The following is an 18,797-nucleotide window of genomic DNA, read 5'->3' on the forward strand; positions in this document are numbered from 1 at the left end:
ACAGATTTGTGCCTGATTACACACCTGATCTCACATCACAATGTGAATCGCTACTTTCACATAGGCACCGCTCTCAAAGTGCTGAGGATTTTTCTGTAGTGCTTGTGTTTCATCCTTAATCAACGAACCACCACAAATATAAAGCTGAATATCAATCACATGCATTTAAAAAACTTGTTGCCCTTCAAATTGATTTACCACCCGATCTCCTTTCTAATTCCACTGTCTTGTCCAACTTTACCTCTCTGCATTTCTTGACACATGGCAAATCAATCAAACTGACTGTTAAGTTTCATTGGTCCAAATAAAATTAAACTATAATATAACTTAAGACACTATTTTATTACACATTTATAGAAATTTGATAATGAAATCAACTAATAATAAATTTCAGAAGAAAATTTGCATCTCTGAACTTATATTTTATTCCTGTCTTGAGTAATTACAAACTAAATACAAAAAATAAAAGTCATTCACAAGTTTTAAATAATACAAAAATTGAAAAAAAAACTAAAACGGACGTTTGCCTAATAAGGTCGGGACCTGCCACCACTGTCTCTACCACCGTCTCGACCGCCGCCACCGCCCCTGAAAATGCAAAATATTATAGCATGAAAAAATTCTCAATTCAATCATTGAAACACTTCAAGATACTGAATTCCTAAAGATGTTTCATGAAATCACAGAACACAGAATGAGATATGGCTGAGAGAGATTGGCATACCGCACAAAGGGTATGTTTTATAGTTTACTTTCAAGCTCCATTACTACCTAAATAAAGCAAGTTTGAATATAGTTTTCACTTAAGCACAAGTAATGGAACATAATAAAGGGGTCTCCTAATTGGTATGAATTTTTTGCGCAATTAGGGAGGCGGTACTTATGACAGGCCGTGGTTCATTCTGTGTACTGTAAAACATTGTCTCTCCAGACAGGATACACCTGAAAGCTAAAAGTTAGCTAGTAGTGTGTTTTAATAGAGATGATAATATTCTCCCACCATGTAAATCAAAAGAAACTAATAATTAGGTTTCTCCGAGAGCGGATGGGAGGAATACAAAAATAAAAGCATTTTCTAATATATATGACTCCCACCCCGCAGTATGTAATTGTGGAGTTGCTTTGGGACTTTGTCGGGCAGAGTTTATGACTATAAAATGATGATTTTCAATTGAAGGTAATTCATATACAAATTGAACTGAGCGCTAACGGCAACAATGTTAAATGTTAGAACTAAATTCTTATCGGGGTCATTTTTATTGTCTATGACCCTGGTAAGAATTTAGTTTTAACATTCAACATTGTTGCCGTTAGCTCTCTCAGGTATGCCTGGTATGCTTTAGATGTTTACAAAATTGAACATTTTGTGGTAGGTAAAACAAATTCGTCTATCTAAGAGGAAACTAAGGACATGTTTATTTCGAAAATAAACTTTAAACAGAAAATTATAAACACAGTAATAAATCATTTTGCTGTGAATATAAATATTTTCAAACCTGGACATGTTATAATTCAGGAATTTGTAGGTGAAGAATGTCATGATATCTAGATCATTCGGAATGTTACTGCCATATATTTAAAGAGCCGAATGTATCACCACAGTAAATTGTTTAATTTACAATTGAATGGAAAAAGTGCCACAGTTAGCCAAAAAATACGAAACTTATTTTGTTTAGTAACTGTTAGACTAAGTCGAAATAGCTATGTTTTGTAATATTAAATAAAACATTTCTAATTTTATTTACCAACCCCGTGGAAAAACAGTTAAATTTTCATTTGAATGTTGTACTATTTCTATTATTACTTCCTTCTTGAGCAACTGTTCAGAACCAATATACTTTTACGACAAAATTAACGTGAAAAATTTAAATATATTCAAAATTGTAAACACTATACCTTAAAATAACTTTTCAAAACAAAACGGCGAGTTTCTATCAAAATATATATTCACCAAATTAATTGAACAGCACTAACAATCTCTGTTCGCAACAACGATCTGCATATGACTAACTAACGGCAACAATGTTAAATGTTAGAACTAAATCCTTATCGGGGTCATTTTTATTGTCTATGACCCTGGTAAGAATTTAGTTTTAACATTCAACATTGTTGCCGTTAGCTCTCAGTTCAATTTGCATATTCAGACTATAGTGCACAGGTGTTTGATGGTTTTACTTCAACTTTCTGTGTGAAAATTTCTATATTGCTCACGAGGTATCTGCCACACATACCTACAAATAGGATTTCCTTCTCTACAAAGCATCGCAGAGTCTACTACAGAAAATTCAATAACGAATTCTTGAATGAAAAAATATGAAATGATCAATGTTTATGCTATGCTACTTACAGTTATAGCATTTTATTTGAAAATGTATTATTGAGAATTAGAATACTAACCTTCCACCACGACCACCACCAAATCCACCTCGGTCTCCTCCCCGACCGCCACGACCACCAAAGCCACCGCCTCCACGCCCTCTGAATCCACCGCCACCGCCACGTCTTTCTCTGCTACCATCTCGGTCTCCGCGGCTACCGCCTCCACGTCTATCATCGCTGCCTCCTGCTCCTTCAGGTTTGTCCTCATTGCATCTGTTGCATTGATTTCTCCAGGCAAAGTTTGTGTTGCTACAATCAGGATTGGGACATTTCCAGTCTCCTTCTCGACCCTCCCGATCTCTTCCTCCACCACCACCGCCTCCTCGGCCTGAAATCACAGAAAAAAATAATTATAACTCAATCATCAGTTGTTCCTAAAGTATTACAAAGATGAAATTCAACTGAAACACAAATACTTCAAAGTTGACTTGTAATACCTGTATCAACTTTGTGAAACTTGTTAATACAGTTAAATTTCAGCTGAACAGAATACATGTTATAATTATGGCATCACATTATATGGTGTTTTATGGTTCAATATTATCATAAACTAGTAAATTTTCTATTATACATTAATCCCTTAACAAATTCCAAATTTTCTAATAGGGAATCATGTAATCTTTCATGGTACTACTTTTTTCTTTCGTCAACAAGTTTTGTATAGATTCCTCAAATAATTTCAGCAAATTCCATCACTCCATAATACATTCAGGGTGGACAAAGTCCCCCCCTCTTCTTTCAAACGGCTAGAACAAACTCACAGAAAAAAATTAATACTAAAACTCATAAAAAATCCATTTCCAAATTCATCTGGTCATTTCACTTTTCAAAGTTTCTTAAAGTCTGAATTGACAGAATTTCCTCTTTATTTGCAACAGTCAAATGTCAGTTCAGCTTATGAATTGGGTTCATTTTCCAACTGCTAATAAAGAAATCTGCAGAAAATAACCTCATGAAAAAGACTAGAATTTAGAAACTTTACGAGTTCTCAACAGAAATAAACCTGAATCATTAAAAATGATTTATATATTTTTGGTTAACTACACTGTTACCTTGTAAGAGAAATCTAATGCTCTTTCACATATCTAAAGCAATTTCTCACCTCCGCCATCTCTACCTCTACCCCCACCAAATCCGCCGCCGCCAGCACCACGGCCTCCATCACTTCCACGACCCCCGCGAGGACCACCGCGACCTCCACCGCCACCACTCCAGTTGTCTCTCTTGGTCGCCAGTTGAACTTTGACGGTAGAGCCCCGAAAATCTTTACCATCAAACCAAGAAATCGCCGATTGCGCAGCATCAGCATCGTCATAAGTTACAGTAGCTTCTCCTTTACTTTCACCTGTAGCTTTATCTTTGTACAACCAAACTTTACGCTTTTGTGTCCTTTTGTCCATCTACAATAAATAATTTCGTTTATATACAGAAAATATATAGAAAGACAATTATGAACATTGTCACAGATGGAATAAATTCTATTGTCTTGATTGAACAAAAGAATGAATATATTTCTGTATTTATTTAGCGAAATATCAAAATTGTTTCTTGAATATTGATCAATTCAAGCACAGAGTGCAATTCGCCCGATTTCAAAAGTTTATAAAGACATACCTTGATAATGCCAATTGAGCCAAAATGTTGTGCAATGTCTTCTTCATCGAGATCAGGATTCATTCCAGATACAAAAATTGTATCAACTTGAACAACTAAATTGCCATCTCCTCCTGAAATATAATGGCTACATCAGTATGGAAATTTATGTTGAAGTATACACTAAGATATTGTTGGTCCAGTCTAAATGCAAGACTTTTCAAGTATACATTTATATTTTTGGAATTGAGACACTAGACATAATTATTGAAAAATTGTCAACTTTTTCAAAACTATATTTCCTCAATAATTTTTTCCACTTTTCAATTTAACTTCTGAAATGATCTCACTGAAACAATATTCTCACTTCCAATCAGTACAACCACCTTATAATTTCAACAGCCTTCTTGTTACTTCGGTTTATCTTAGCACATGAAAAAACCTAAGAACACCACTTTTTTTTCTTGTTTTCAATCACTCGATATATATGCACCCAACACGAGTAATTTTTCATTCCAAAAATCGTGTTACTGTTATGTTATTAGTATAATTAATTTTCCAATACGGGGAACTTTGAATTTGGAGAAATCAATATTTGGAAGTATAGATGGAATGGTCAAAATGTTAAATTTGACATACAATTTGAAGTTCCAAGCAAGCTAAAATGTATGTTCAGTAGTGTATATGAATGTATCTGTAGTACAAACATTATTGCAGTATGTCAATTGATCTTTACACATGCATCATCAATTTGTGCACCCGAAAAAAGTTGATAATGTAACGAAAACGAAACGGCTTGGCAACTGCTACAAATCTTTCAAAATAATTGCTTGTATTAATGAAATTCACTTAAAAACAACCAATTTTTTGGTAAATTTTATCAAATTCCTCAACAATGTATCCATCATTTTGCATAATCATTAATTTCATCAGTTAAATAGTCTAGTGATCTAAATGACTTAAATTTGTTAAGGTTTATTTTTGAATTCAATTCAATATGTTAGTCTGAGATAATTTAATCTTGTTACCCAACAAACATTTTTAATTATATTTTATATTCCAACTACGATATCTGGCACTAACTATATGGGGAAACTATAAGTTTCTTAGGGTTCAGTGTTGGGACCGCTATTGTTAGTTCTCTTCGTTAATGATCTACGTGCATAATGGTGTATGCAGAAGATTCCATTATCAAGAGTTATGAGGCAATGATAGATGAGTAATGGCCAGAGTTAATAGGGTTATATTAATAAGGTCGTGATGTGAGTTTTATCTCTCAATTCTTTCTGAACACTTCCACATCAGTATCGATGTCACAAAAAGTTAAATTCATGAACACATCACATCACATGCACATTTTAATTTTAGGTAAAACTGAAAGTTCTTTGGCGATGCGATAGTTTGTCTAACAAATCATTTTTCTATAGAATTGCTTATCAGACCATTTTATCCAATAAAATATGACTCAAATTTAGAAATTGAAAAAAATGGTACATTTAGCCTACACCATGACACCGTGGCGAGTTAAGCAATAACTATACTCTTTCAACCACAACAGAAACTCGAACCAAAGATAGTCAACAACCTCAAACGGCAACACAATTGGGTATCATTACCAATATTTATGTAAATGGAAAGGAATTTGAGATTTGTTAGTTTTCTTGTACAAAATAAAAAGGGTGGACTTTTAAAACACTGGACCCCCGTCCCCGTGCGGAATGAACACAAACCTGAACTTCCAAATTGTATTGCGTACTTTAAAACTTGAGGTATGTTAGATGCACCTCCTTTTGGCGCGCTTTTTAACCAAATTAGCATGATGACGATTCAACTAAAACCTTTATAAATATGAAGACTCGAAAATATGGTTTTCTATATAAACCAAAATACACCAATCATAATTAGACAATTTCTATACATTGTAACGGGTAGTATTAGTAGGGATCGAGATACAAAAACCAACAAAATAGTTAAGTACTAAGAATTCAATCGATGACGCCCATTACCAAAGTGAAGGTTTGTCCCGATCAATACAAGACGCTGTAATTCAGTTGTAATTAGTTTCAGTCATCTCCTGAATGAAAGGCATACGCTGATAGAAAGTTGTCTGGCCCTGGTCAATGGAAAACATTTTATTTAATACTCTTTAGTTGTCTCTAACCACTACATTGCTGAATATTGGAAAGAATGAGACCTAATACCCATTTCTCACCTACAATATTTTTGTATGTCTTTGAAAATGGTATATGTCAACAAGATATTATTGATGGTTTTATCCTCGCAAACATAATTCATTAGTGAGTCAATAACTTCCAATATAACTTCAACACTGAATAATGTTGCGTCTTATATTAAAATATGCTTGGTTTCACACATTTTTCTTGGAATACCACCCAATCTTGACTTTTTATTTGTTCTACACTGAATCGCTACTTCGCAGTTATATTTGATTTTTTCAACTGGAAAATTTTCCGGTTCTATTGCGAAACATACTCTACTTCAACAAAGTAACTCATACTTTCAGGAACTCCCATACTCAGCATTCTTGAAAGTGACGATTGTATTAGCCCATTATTTTAAAATCGCTTTATATGTATGCTTACATTAGAAAATTTGCAACATACCATTATAATTCTACATACTCAACCAGTATTTCTTGTTTATCACTACCGTGTAACTCAGTTTCATCTTTCTCTTGATCGAAACACGTGTCGAGGTGTTAAAAATAACAATATGGTGTTGGGATAAAACTCCAGTTACATTGTATAACTCCATGTTATTGTTTACAATGTTGATTGTCCAAACATTAATTTAAGTAGTCTTCAATTGTGAATCCCTCAATATACATTATTAAACTAGATAATTTATTTATGCTCTACATATAACAATCGGCATGTTATTACCTCCAACCTGTAGAACAGAGTACTGTTAGTGTCATTGCTTTTCGAGTTTGAAAGCCGTGGATTTTTGGAATTTCTTCCTGACGTTTCGCTGGCGCGAGTGGCTAGCTTCTTCAGAGATTTAACCATCATGGCTTGCTATCCGATAAACCATTTTGTCAGAGTACTGTTAATTATTATATAGAGTAGATGTTGAACTTAGCGTTTGTTCAGAATTCGCATTTCTATAGCTATTAATAGATGAAATGTTTTGAAAAATGTTAGTTTCAAATTCAAGAGTATTTTTCATATTGCACACATTCTTTCCAGCAAGTTTCAAGAAAATGTGATAGGATGAATTTCTTTTTTATACTTAGTGATTTTTTCATCTTTTGAATAGGTTTGGACGTGAGTCAGATAGATTAATGAACTTTAAATTAAAAGGTAATATTTTTTGGGAAACATCATTATTATGGGCGAGAAATGCGTGATTATGACTGAAAACTTCGAGAAATTCAACACGATAGATTTCTGTTTAAATCAATACTCTCTTATATTACATTGTGTAACATTCCTGTGGATATCTGTTAGAATTCCGTAACAAATGATTGGATTAAAAACTGAGTAGGAGTTTTTTTCGGTTTCTATCTGGAAGAAACTTCTGTGCATCATCTGCACATCTTTGTAAGTAGTTAATTTTAAACTTACACTTTCATCCTTTCTTTGGAAGTTTCTATAAAGTTGGACGAGTAGTAATGAAGTAATTATTATTCTAGCCTCATGAATTTTTCGACAGGATAAGTGTCTACTAGTTAATGATAAAGTTACCTTTTTTAGTAAAAAATGGTAGTTCAACAAGTATGGCTCAACCAAAGATAATGTGGTATTATTCCAGAAACAAGTTATAATAGTAATATTGACTTGTGATCGCAGCATTGTGGACGAAGAACACATGGGACAAACAATAAATATTTAAAAACTAAATTAGTAGACAAAATTATTATCAATAAGAGCGAGTTTGGAATGATCAATTCCAAAATATTATCAACTACTCATCACCAAAGTTATGAATTAAAAGATCCAGATTGAAGAATTGCTCGTCTAAATAGTTCAATTTCCAGTCAACACCACTTAAAAATGTCAGTTTATTTATTCACACAATTACAGCAAACTACAGTAACTTGGTCTCACGTCCGCTTGCTCCAACTATTATTTGTACTCTATAAACTTGTGAAAAATCAATCCACTCCAAATTTAAACTCTTGCCTGCAGAATGTCATTTAATAAAAATAAAATATTACCAAAACCACCTTAAAGTTAATCTGGTTTTCGCATTTTAACAATAAGGCATCCAATTTTCTAAATTTCCATTGAAAATTTGCCGACGACTTGCCTTTCGATAAAATTGCAACTCCAAAAAATTGGCATCTGGCAGTTTTTAGACAATTGAAGAATTATACCAAGACTACAGAAAGTTTGGATACATTGTCCTCGGCTTCATTCATATGCTAAAAATATACACTATTTTGCACAATTTCAGAATTCATTTTGGTAAACCTTTCTAAACACTAGAATATGATATATTGAACCTTAAAACCTCAATGTGTGATACCAGAAATGGAATGAAATGTATTCAACCCCAAATATTGTTTGAAATCTTATTGCCTCCATATATTTTAACACCAAAACCATAGGAGGCAAGACAATAAAGGTCTGGGGAAAACACATCCAACCTGAGAATAATCAACTCGTATGTTCGATTCAAGGCTGTTGTAATTTGATGAGATTTACACCTGTTAAGAAATTTTTTTGGTTGTCTACAAGACAATTTTGGTTGTCAACAAGACATATTTTTATTGTCCCACCTCATATTTTTTCACATTCCTTTCATCTGTATGTTACAAATTCACAAAATCCTACTATCGAAAATGTGTAAGAAAGAGCTGTTTTGTCATGGAAACTTTCATTTTACTGAATGAACACCAATTATTATAATTATATAAACTAATTTTTCAATTTGGACAAGATTTTAAATAATTTCAATTATTTGGTTTTTGCTCATATCGCGGATCTAAACAAATAACAAAATATACACCAACTGCAATCCAAAAAATTGAAATATTTATCAGACCTATTAATTAATCAGAAGCAAATTATTGTGTATCTACAAATCCAGCTCTTTCTAACAAAAATAATAACCATAATTAAAAAGATGTACAAAAATGCACCATTGTCTATAAGACTGGGTGCTTTTACCTTTATTATAACCACCACCACCACCCCTGCCTCCGCCTCTAAAACAGAAATTCATCATCAGTAGCAGTTCGAAATGGGTGGGTGGAACGGATAAACGCTGTTCAACCAACAAGTCCGAAGATTTGATAACCTGTGTCAAAAACATCTCTTCTCCTAGGAAGTCAGTTCACTTGTATAGTGGTTAACTCTACTATGGTCCAGTTCTACTGTAGATTGTCAATTTGTTAAAGAAGACAGGGAATTGGTTCTTCCCTATTACCTTTTTTAAGTTTTGATATCAATATACCTACTAGCAGAAAATCATTAGAATCAGTTACTGGAAAAACAGTATGTGAAAGCCATCAAAATAAACATCAACCAAAAACTATGGCACAATAATGAATGTAAAAAGTAAACCCCATCAAATATATCCTGATGTCCCTAGTTCTTAGAGTTTCACTAATGTTAGAGAAGTCAGAATTTTTACATAAAATTTTTATCAACAGATATGATACACTACAAAAATGTCTTTATTCCAATTAATGACACAATCATCTACACATTATGAAATCAGTTATGTAAGAAAATGCTGATTTATCAGATCGTAATTTTTTGTTAACGTAAAGCCCAAAAATACAGTGATTATTGATTTCACTATAGTTTTATTGGAAGAACATTCCTTTCGTTTATTTAAATGTAAAATCAAGTAAATATCTGTCAACTACATAGCTAAAGTGCCACTTTAAGTGAAGATGGTTAAGAGGGTGGCAATGTTATTATCCAACCTCTGTTCATTCAAAATGAATCAGATTTTGCATTAAAGGATCATTGTGTATTGTTATGTATTGAATGAGAACCCTAATTTTGATTTTCTGTAGACATACTTTTCTCTTTCAGTGCTTGAGAAAGATAAATGTCCAAAATGAATAAAATATGTTATTTAGGTAATTGTCAATTAAAATGTATTATTCCAATGTGTTTTCTGATTCTGTATACCCTTTCTAAAAAAAACAGTACCTTGCCAACTTAAGACTGTGAAATGTATTTCAAATTATAATTATTTTTTTCCTCAGTTACACTCAAGATAACGTTTGTGATAAGAGTCATTACCACTTAAAAATATATACCTTAGAGGGCATCAACAGAAATTTTACGTAATTAGGTACTTCACCAATATAAACCCAGTTCATGTGAAACCTTAGGCAGATGCAATATTACAAATTTCGTTTTTTCACTCAATCACGTTGTAAAGAACCCACTCCTAACTTGCCTCAGGGATTTCATCTCAAGTCCTTTTATATGGAACCTACTAGTCCTGTACAAAACCTTTTCAAACGACAATGTTTGTGATGTACAACCAAGGTATTCAAATTAAAAACCACCAAAGTAACACCCTTTGTACATCAACTCTGATTTAGTGAATTCAAACCTTTAATAAAACCTCATTTTGGAATTTCATTTCCCATATTATTCACACACCTTATGAAAATTTAACCCAACAGAATAAAAATACATAAATGTCTTAGAATGTGATATACCACCATTTATGCAAGAAATTTGCAAATTCACAACTAGATATTTAAACCAATACCTTCTTTTAAACAATGTGAAAAGGATGTTTCTTAGACCATCTTGTTGAAATCACAATAGTATTCACAAGCCTGACTCAGCACCTCTTGTAACATTTTTTGAGAATAATAATCGAATTAACTCACCCATAACTATCTCTGCGATCTAATTCCCTTCCACCGCCACTGCCCCTATCACGGCCACCTGAAAGAAATAGCTATATAGTGCAAAAAATAGTTACATCATAATTCATTATCGATATCCCATTATTGTATGATCTCATATTAATGAATATTATAGCACCACAAGTGGATAAAGTTGGTACACACGTTTATTTGTATGTCGAACACCTAGACACAGGAAAATGGACGTAACATGAACCGTTTCTCAATTTATGTAATTATTCAGTTCCTTTTGTACACCAGCGGATCCAATAACAGGAAAATTATGCCACTTGGCCATCAGCTGTGCAAAATGTCATGCGGCAGTTAAAAACGAAAAAGAGAAACATTTAATCATTGTCACATCATTGCCCAGCTCAAATTTTAGACATAAAGCTATATTAGATACGGCAATGCTGTTTGTGAATGACAACCCCTATGTGAGGTGTGATGATATAAGTTTAATTATGCATTAATTATCGCGAATGTATGCATCAGTGGTGGTTGATATATCAAGACTTGGAAAATGGAAGTTCAAATACCCTATCAGACATCTGTACTACTATAGACACAAAGATGTGGATGTAGAAACAAAACCTGTAGAATGTACTTAGTGTACCTCCTTTTCAAAGTGTTTAGTTACCCACAAATAAAGCTACTACCTGAAGCAAATATATCAAATGAAAAAAATTAGTTCAAGATGAGAATAAAAAATTGAAAATGTAATTTGAACGCAAAAAAGAAATAATGAAGCAAAAAATTAGGAAAGCAAAATATTAAATAATTTTGTTAAACAAGATGGTAAATGAATTTGTGGTGTACAATAAAAATTATGTATTTACTCTCTAGAGAGTTGAGAGAGTTTATAGTTTAGTTTTTAGTTTAAATTGCAAGGACGTAAAGTTGTAGAATAACAAGTTGACAGCTTTTTTTTTTAATTATCAAATATTTTCAATTAACAGTTATGTCCTAATGCATCATTGATTGAGGGTGGGATATAATGAGTTCATGATTGTGTTCACATTTATTTAAGTTTGTGTTTATATATTTATATGTATGTTGTTTATTTTTATATATCTATTACTAATTTCTTGAATGTTTTGTACATGTTATATAATTTATTTTCACTTTTGATATTTTTTACACTTAGCGAAGTATATAGTAGAGTGTATTCCATTTGAGCTTTCATCAATTTGTTTTTTTGTGATACACACAAACCTGATTAACTTCAATATTATAGTTATATAAATACCTCCATATCCACCGCCGCCGCCACTTCCATAACCACCAGAGTTACCACCATAGCCTCCCCCATTTCCATAGCCTCCACCACCTCCTCCACCACCATATCCACTACCTCCAGATTGGTAGCCACCTGAAAAAAAAAAAAAATACTTAAATCAGATGAGCTGACGGAAATTAACAAATATTATAGAACACAGTTGAGCTGGTGTTGATGGCTAGTTAGCAACATATATGTTATAGAACTAATGAAATGTTCAGCAGAAGTTCTACCCTTTCACTTATTGAAAAAATGGAAGGACTATCATTCGCTGCATTATTATACGACATAGAAGGAGGAGATAAACCACAAAAATAGTTTACATCCATGCCTATGTCGGATCCTGATAACAATTTGAATTTCACTGAAACACTATTTTCAGGCAATTCTGAATGAACAGTTGCCCTTTAACCTGTTCAGATATTATAAGTGTTAATATAAGTTTCATCCGCCCCTCTTATAATTTGTACTCCACTAATATGTACCCACCTACAACCCCTACAAAACAATGATATTTAGAACTGACGTGAATTAGTGCATTAGTGGATTTGAGCAGAATTCCCAATGGTTTTTTGTGTGTATGATAAACAAGAAAAGTGTACAATTTCTGGTAGTAAAGATATTGAAAGGGCATCCTTTTTTGCCAGAATGTAATGAAATACACACTGAAATACATAGTTAAAAAAAATATTCGTAAGTAAATGAATTTATCTCCCAAGTATTCAGTTAACCAATCACGGCAAAGGCTTTAAGAAATGTTCTCTACAGAGAGTAAGTAGTTCATCTTTACATATATCCACCTCCCAAATATATTGGCTTCTCCAAATCTAGTGTACAATATTAGCAACTTGTTATTATTGATGGATGTAGAGAAAAGAGAATTGAAACTTTCATGTTTTTTACCACTTTTATTTGTAACTGACGTTACTGCAGTTTCGTCCTATAAGGACATTTTCAAACTTATACATTGTTAAATGTTCAAGTTTGAAAATGTCCTTACAGGAAGAAACTGCATAGTTACAAATAAAAGTGGTTAAACATGTAAAGTTTCAATTCTCTTCTTCATTGTTATTATTGCCAAAATTTATTCAATACACAAATTACATGTATGTTTGAAAATATATGAATCAAAGAGTGTATATATGAGGTTTTTATGCCTTGAGTTCAAGGAAGTTATATAGGCTATAACATTAAAAATAATTCAGAAAATACAAATAAAAAGAGACAAAAACTCTATATCACAGCATCAATCTCATAGGATTGTTAATACTATGCTATTTGTGAAAGAAACCACTGAATATTGAATTCTTCAATCTCTTTTCGAAAGGCAGGACTCCAAAAAATCTTAGATTATCAGGTAATTAGGTTGTAGAATTTGACGTTTTCATGTGTTATACATAACTGGCTGTTATTTATGTGAGTACATATTTGAATTATGTACATCATAAGTGTTATGTGCATGAGAAATAATTGTAATTCATCCATCATGTTCGTAATTAAGTGAACTGTTGGGTATTGCTATTCTTCCTAAAACCATGTTGACCATGCTACCAAAAACTCTGGATTCAAAAAGTGAAAATGATAGTAATTCATTTAGTTTGTTTTTTATCGTTTTATTTACTGTATATAGATGTTTTCTATTTGTCTTAGACAATAGGACAGAATAATACTAACAAAAGAATGTTGGCAAAATATTTGTTTAGGTTTGAAATATTTTCCATTTACTGAAACCAATCGAATGCTTGTCGATCTTCCGACAGGGGCCAAACCGTACGATTATTTCAGACTTTTGTTGATATCATAGATAGATAGATACTTTATTGGTGTTAATATACTTACAATATTCACACAAGTCAAACAAAGATACAACATAAAATAAGCTTATTAACATTATATTAAAATTACACACTAAAACAATCTTAAATAATTTCACGAAACTGCATTTAAAGGTGAATACAATATAATATAAGGTCATCCTGTAAAAATTCATCTATATTGTAGTAAGCTTTAGATACTAAAAACTCTTTTATTTTACGTTTGAATTCGCTAGTAGTTAATTTTTTTGTTTCCTCGTGAAGTTTATTATAAAATTTCACAGCCCAGTACTTCAGTCCATTTTGGCCTTTTTTAAGGCGACATGTATTAAAGATAATATCTTTTTTATTTCTAGTGTCGTACCTATTCGTGTTTATTTTCAAATGATTCATATCGAGGTATATACGATTTTATATAGAGTAAATTTTCTAATATGTATAATGATGGGAATGTTAAAATACTCAGTGTTATAAAAGATGTTCTACAATCATCTTTATAATGAACTCCATCTATAATTCTAATTGCCTTTCTTTGTAACCTGAAAATTCTATGCCTGATCTGTAGATCAGGGAGCATAAGTGTAAGCCCACAGCACTTAGGCCACATGTGACCCATTGTACATTGTACCCAAGGAGTTGTCCTCCTAGGTCATCGTCCATCCTGTCCTTTCTAGGAAGGTGGACAGGTCACTGGGTGTGACCTCCTTTGTATCGGCAGGTGTAGGCCAAGACTCGCCGAACACACTCTCTTATTGACAATAACTCCGGGCACTCGCTCAGGACATGCCTGACAGTCTCTTCCTCTTCACACATCCTGCTAGTGTGTCCACTAGCCCCATATTGTGGATGTGTTTCCTTAGTTGACAGTGGCCAGTCAGAAATCCTTCTGTTAAGCCTAGATTTTTCCTGGTCATTGCCAGATATTTCTTGAGCACCAGCTTTCCAGGATCGCCCAAGGTGATCCTGGCAAGATTACATCCTTTGATTCCATCCCATCTCCTTAAGGATTGAGCATGGGTGTAACATTTGACTAGTTCAGCAATTTTCGAAGTCATCAGGCCGTAGGTGCCACTGGGTCCTAAAATTCTTAGTCCAGCTGCTTCCTTGGCTAAAGAGTCAGCAATGCAATTACCTTTACTCTTGTCGTGCCCTTTAACCAACCTCAGGATAATTTTATTATCTACCGAGGCTTTGGCTAAATCTTGGTGACACTCTAGTACCAGCCCTGAGGTTGTATGTTGTCTGTTCAAGGCTAATAGGGCTTGTCTACTGTCAGTGCAAATTGTTATATTTTCGCCAGAAATTCCTTTCCTGGTTATTTCTTTTGTGGCGATTGAGATACCAGCCAGTTCTGTTTGGACCACCCTAGTATTTCTTCCCATTCCCCACTTAATTCTTAGGCTTAGTGATCTGGAGTACACTTCACACCCTGAGCCTTCTTACTTTTGTTGATAACTGGTTTTTCGAAAATATAAAAAAACGAATAAATATGCAAAAAACTTGTTTTTGTCAAGAAACAGTAATAAAAGGTCAAGGATAACTAAATGGAAAGATCTAAAACTTCAAGACTACTGGAGGACCAGTCGGCTATTCAATTTCAAATGTTTTGAGGTTTACATGGGCCGGAATAAACTTTTTTTTTTGGAATCCAGAACCAAAACTAGGCCCAGTTATTATTTCAGTAATAAAATGTAGAAACTTCATTATCCTGAAAAGAACCACTCTCTCTAAATGAATCTACGGTTTTGGGGCGAAGTAGACTGTACATCACAAATAAGCAACATATATAATAATATGGGCGGAATAGATCGCCAGGACAAGATGCTGTCCTACTACCGATCTTGAAGAAAAACATTATTGTGGTAATAAAAACTTGCTGTTCATATCCTGACGTTTCCTTTGTTCAATTCTTATATTTTGTAAGTACTCTGGCATAAAAATGACATTCTATGATGGCAGTTCATATAACATGTAGGATAGTATATTGTCTGATATCTGTTTTAAAAATCTGTTTTTTAAAATCTGTTTTTCTGTTAATCAGCTGCCGCCCCCACACGAACGACAACCATGTAGAATAGTATAAGTAAAATGGAAGCGGTTGATGCCACAAAGAGCACACCAAGTAAAAAATGTCGTTTTTGTTTCCTGAAATAAATCCGGAAAACTGTGGTAAGACTTGTCCAGATAAACCAAGATATATGCAGATGACGCCACACGCCTTCATTGGCATATATCCTTGAAAATGCTAATATGCGTAGGACGCCATTAGGCGTCAAGAATCTGATTTTCGCATAACTGATTGTTAGTTTTCACAAAAAACATTAAAAAACACATACATCCCCAAGAACCTCATGTCCCGCGCAGAGGTGAAGGCCTTCATTATTTTACGTAGCGAATGTGTTAAGCATTGAAAATAAGTGGAATGAACAGGTGATATTTTAAGAACCAGTGTTCAATCATACATAATGAGATGTGAGATTTCAACCACTTCATATTTAATAAATAATGATGATGTAGCTTTTCGAAAGAGATAATATTGAAGAAATTAAAAGTTTAGTAGCGAAAAGATGAAATGGAAAGTGAATAGAGGTCCGCAGTACGCGATAGAGAAAAGAATTTTAGAATTTTGCATTAACAGGTTTACTTTCTGAAATAGAATTCTCAAGAAAAAACTTTTTGACTTTAGATTGATAGGTAGGTATATAATCCTCGAGGAAATGATTAAACATTTTTTTGTAAAGATATGGAAAGTTTTTTGTTTTCTTCATCATTTCCTACTTTCCATGTCATTGTTTGAAAATATTTTCACAATTTTTGGCAGGTTAAACTAAATATAAGCGACCCGGCATTTTGAAAATAATTCGACGCTCAGCGAGGGAGCCATTTTCTTTTTCCTTATTTCATTTCGAAAGTTACAAATGATCTTCAAAGCTTACCTCCACCTCCGTAACCGCCACCTTGGTTTCCTCTATTTTGGCCCCAAGAGCCTCCACTTGAACTACCTCCCTGGGGAGCTCCGCCAGTTTGATACCCCCCAGCACCTTGGGAACCGTAGCTTGGGTAAGAAGTAGCCGGTGGAGGCTGAGAATAATCCGCCCCACCAGAGTAGCCCCCGGAACCGTAGCCTAAAACGAAAAGAAAATTAACATTTCAGGATGAATAAATGATTGTTCTAATATATCTATTAAAAAAGATCAAGAACGGACTCCAATAAACCAAAATAAAATTGGAATTTTAAAAAAATTATTCAGATGTCAAATATAATTCAAGATACTTACCATCCGCCATTGTTACAAAAGTATTTCACAAGCACTACGGACAACGAACAATACCTACTCACAGCTCAACGGTAAGTGGAAGAAATAAAACAGGAAATGAACTGCGACTTCCAACGAACGAATTTTATTGATGTGTTGGTTGCCTCGTAACAGTCGTAACGCCGTAGACGCAATGCTGCCAAATCAAAAATGTTGAAAGGAGTAGTAGATTACAGAAGAATACGGAACACGCACTTTTATTCTTTCAAATGAAATACGAAAATAGCCTCGATGAAGAAATAAACTCGATTTGATGTTGAATTAGAATAACTTCCTAAATACTAGAGCTACTCGTGGTTATCATCTGAACATTCATACTACAACCTTATTCACGAATAATAATAAAAAGTACTTGAAATTTCTACCTTTTGATCAACAAAAGTAATAAAAACAATCCTTGGTCAATTATCCCTGATTCATTCACGAAATTCTTTATCTTCTACACAAGGAAAGTTGACACATTGTAAATGAATCAAACTTGAAAGTGTGGTATATGAACGCTCCTATATATTGATTTAAAGGTAAATGTAAAAGATTGAGTTATGATTCATTACTCTTTTGTGTTAGTCTCACTGAAAAAATTGTATATATTCGAAAATAATATGATAGATTTGAAAATAACACTGTAGTTTTTTTTGTTGAAATTCAAGGAAAATTATGAACTTTTTATGACAATTTTGGTGTATAAAAAATTGTAAAATCAACCTTATCATTCATCAGATTGTATATTGAATACTAACAATAGTACTTTCTCAAAACGAACTTTTAGACAAATCAAAGTTTTAACAAAAAAATGAAAGAAAACGTTCATGTAAGGTCACCTATTTCTCCAATTAATCATAAAAAGTTTACTTTCACATTTGTGTAAACGAATACTGATAAATAATCTATTATATCAGTTTAATGTTTTCAACTACGATTTCTCAAGGCAATAATAAATGTTTCCCTAAGTTCAAACGTCGATTTCAACAATAGATTTAAATGTCCGTAGTCCTCTCGAATAGTTGGGAATCAATATCCAACTTCGAGCATTCATTCTTACAATGTATTTGTCAAGTTGTGGGAATTAAGTTTTAGCGCTAGAAATCATGTTCAAATTGTTAGAGTAATAATCTCAAAACGGTAAATTTACGGCGAAACCGGTACATTTGCAGCACTGCGTTGGACGATCGTTAATAAAAACCGCTCCAAACTACAAATTTATTACTTTTCAGGCCCCCACCTCTCTATCCATTGGATTTGGCGGTTATTCGAAATGTCGTCATATCCGAGATTCGTAGCTTCTATTCGGCGCCAAATTTGAAATAATCCACGAAATGTAGCAAATACATTATTTATAATTTCTAGGTTTGGTAGCTCATGAATCCATTCTCTATGTTAAAAACTTGCTTTTGGAACACAAGTATTCATTAAATATCGAACTTATTTTTTATATATAGTCAAAATTAAAGGAAAATTGCTGGTGAATAGGATAGGTTCCGGTGTTATGTCTAACGTTGTATTATAGGGGTGATCTACACTACTCTAAAAAGTAAAAAGACGCCAAAATGGATGGATGGATGCGTTTT

General features: G+C 33.2%; 1 protein-coding gene across 1 annotated transcript; it reads right to left on the reverse strand.

Moving 5' to 3' along the window:
• Positions 1 to 323: 323 nt before the first annotated feature.
• On the reverse strand, positions 324 to 17,351 carry LOC111511816 (FUS RNA binding protein cabeza). Its single transcript, XM_023167833.2, has 9 exons — positions 17,191 to 17,351; positions 16,849 to 17,037; positions 12,069 to 12,191; positions 10,802 to 10,859; positions 9,108 to 9,145; positions 3,994 to 4,106; positions 3,482 to 3,779; positions 2,398 to 2,707; positions 324 to 588 (listed from the first exon to the last, which is right to left on the reverse strand). Exons 1-9 carry the CDS (start codon positions 17,198 to 17,200, stop codon positions 528 to 530), a joined length of 1,200 nt encoding a protein of 399 aa, XP_023023601.2. The 5' UTR covers positions 17,201 to 17,351; the 3' UTR covers positions 324 to 527.
• Positions 17,352 to 18,797: the final 1,446 nt, after the last annotated feature.

This window comes from Leptinotarsa decemlineata, unplaced genomic scaffold, assembly GCF_025532065.1.
Source record: "Leptinotarsa decemlineata unplaced genomic scaffold, Ldec_3_MD MMD2_tig00000090_RagTag_RagTag, whole genome shotgun sequence".
Taxonomy (NCBI): Eukaryota; Metazoa; Arthropoda; class Insecta; order Coleoptera; family Chrysomelidae; genus Leptinotarsa; species Leptinotarsa decemlineata.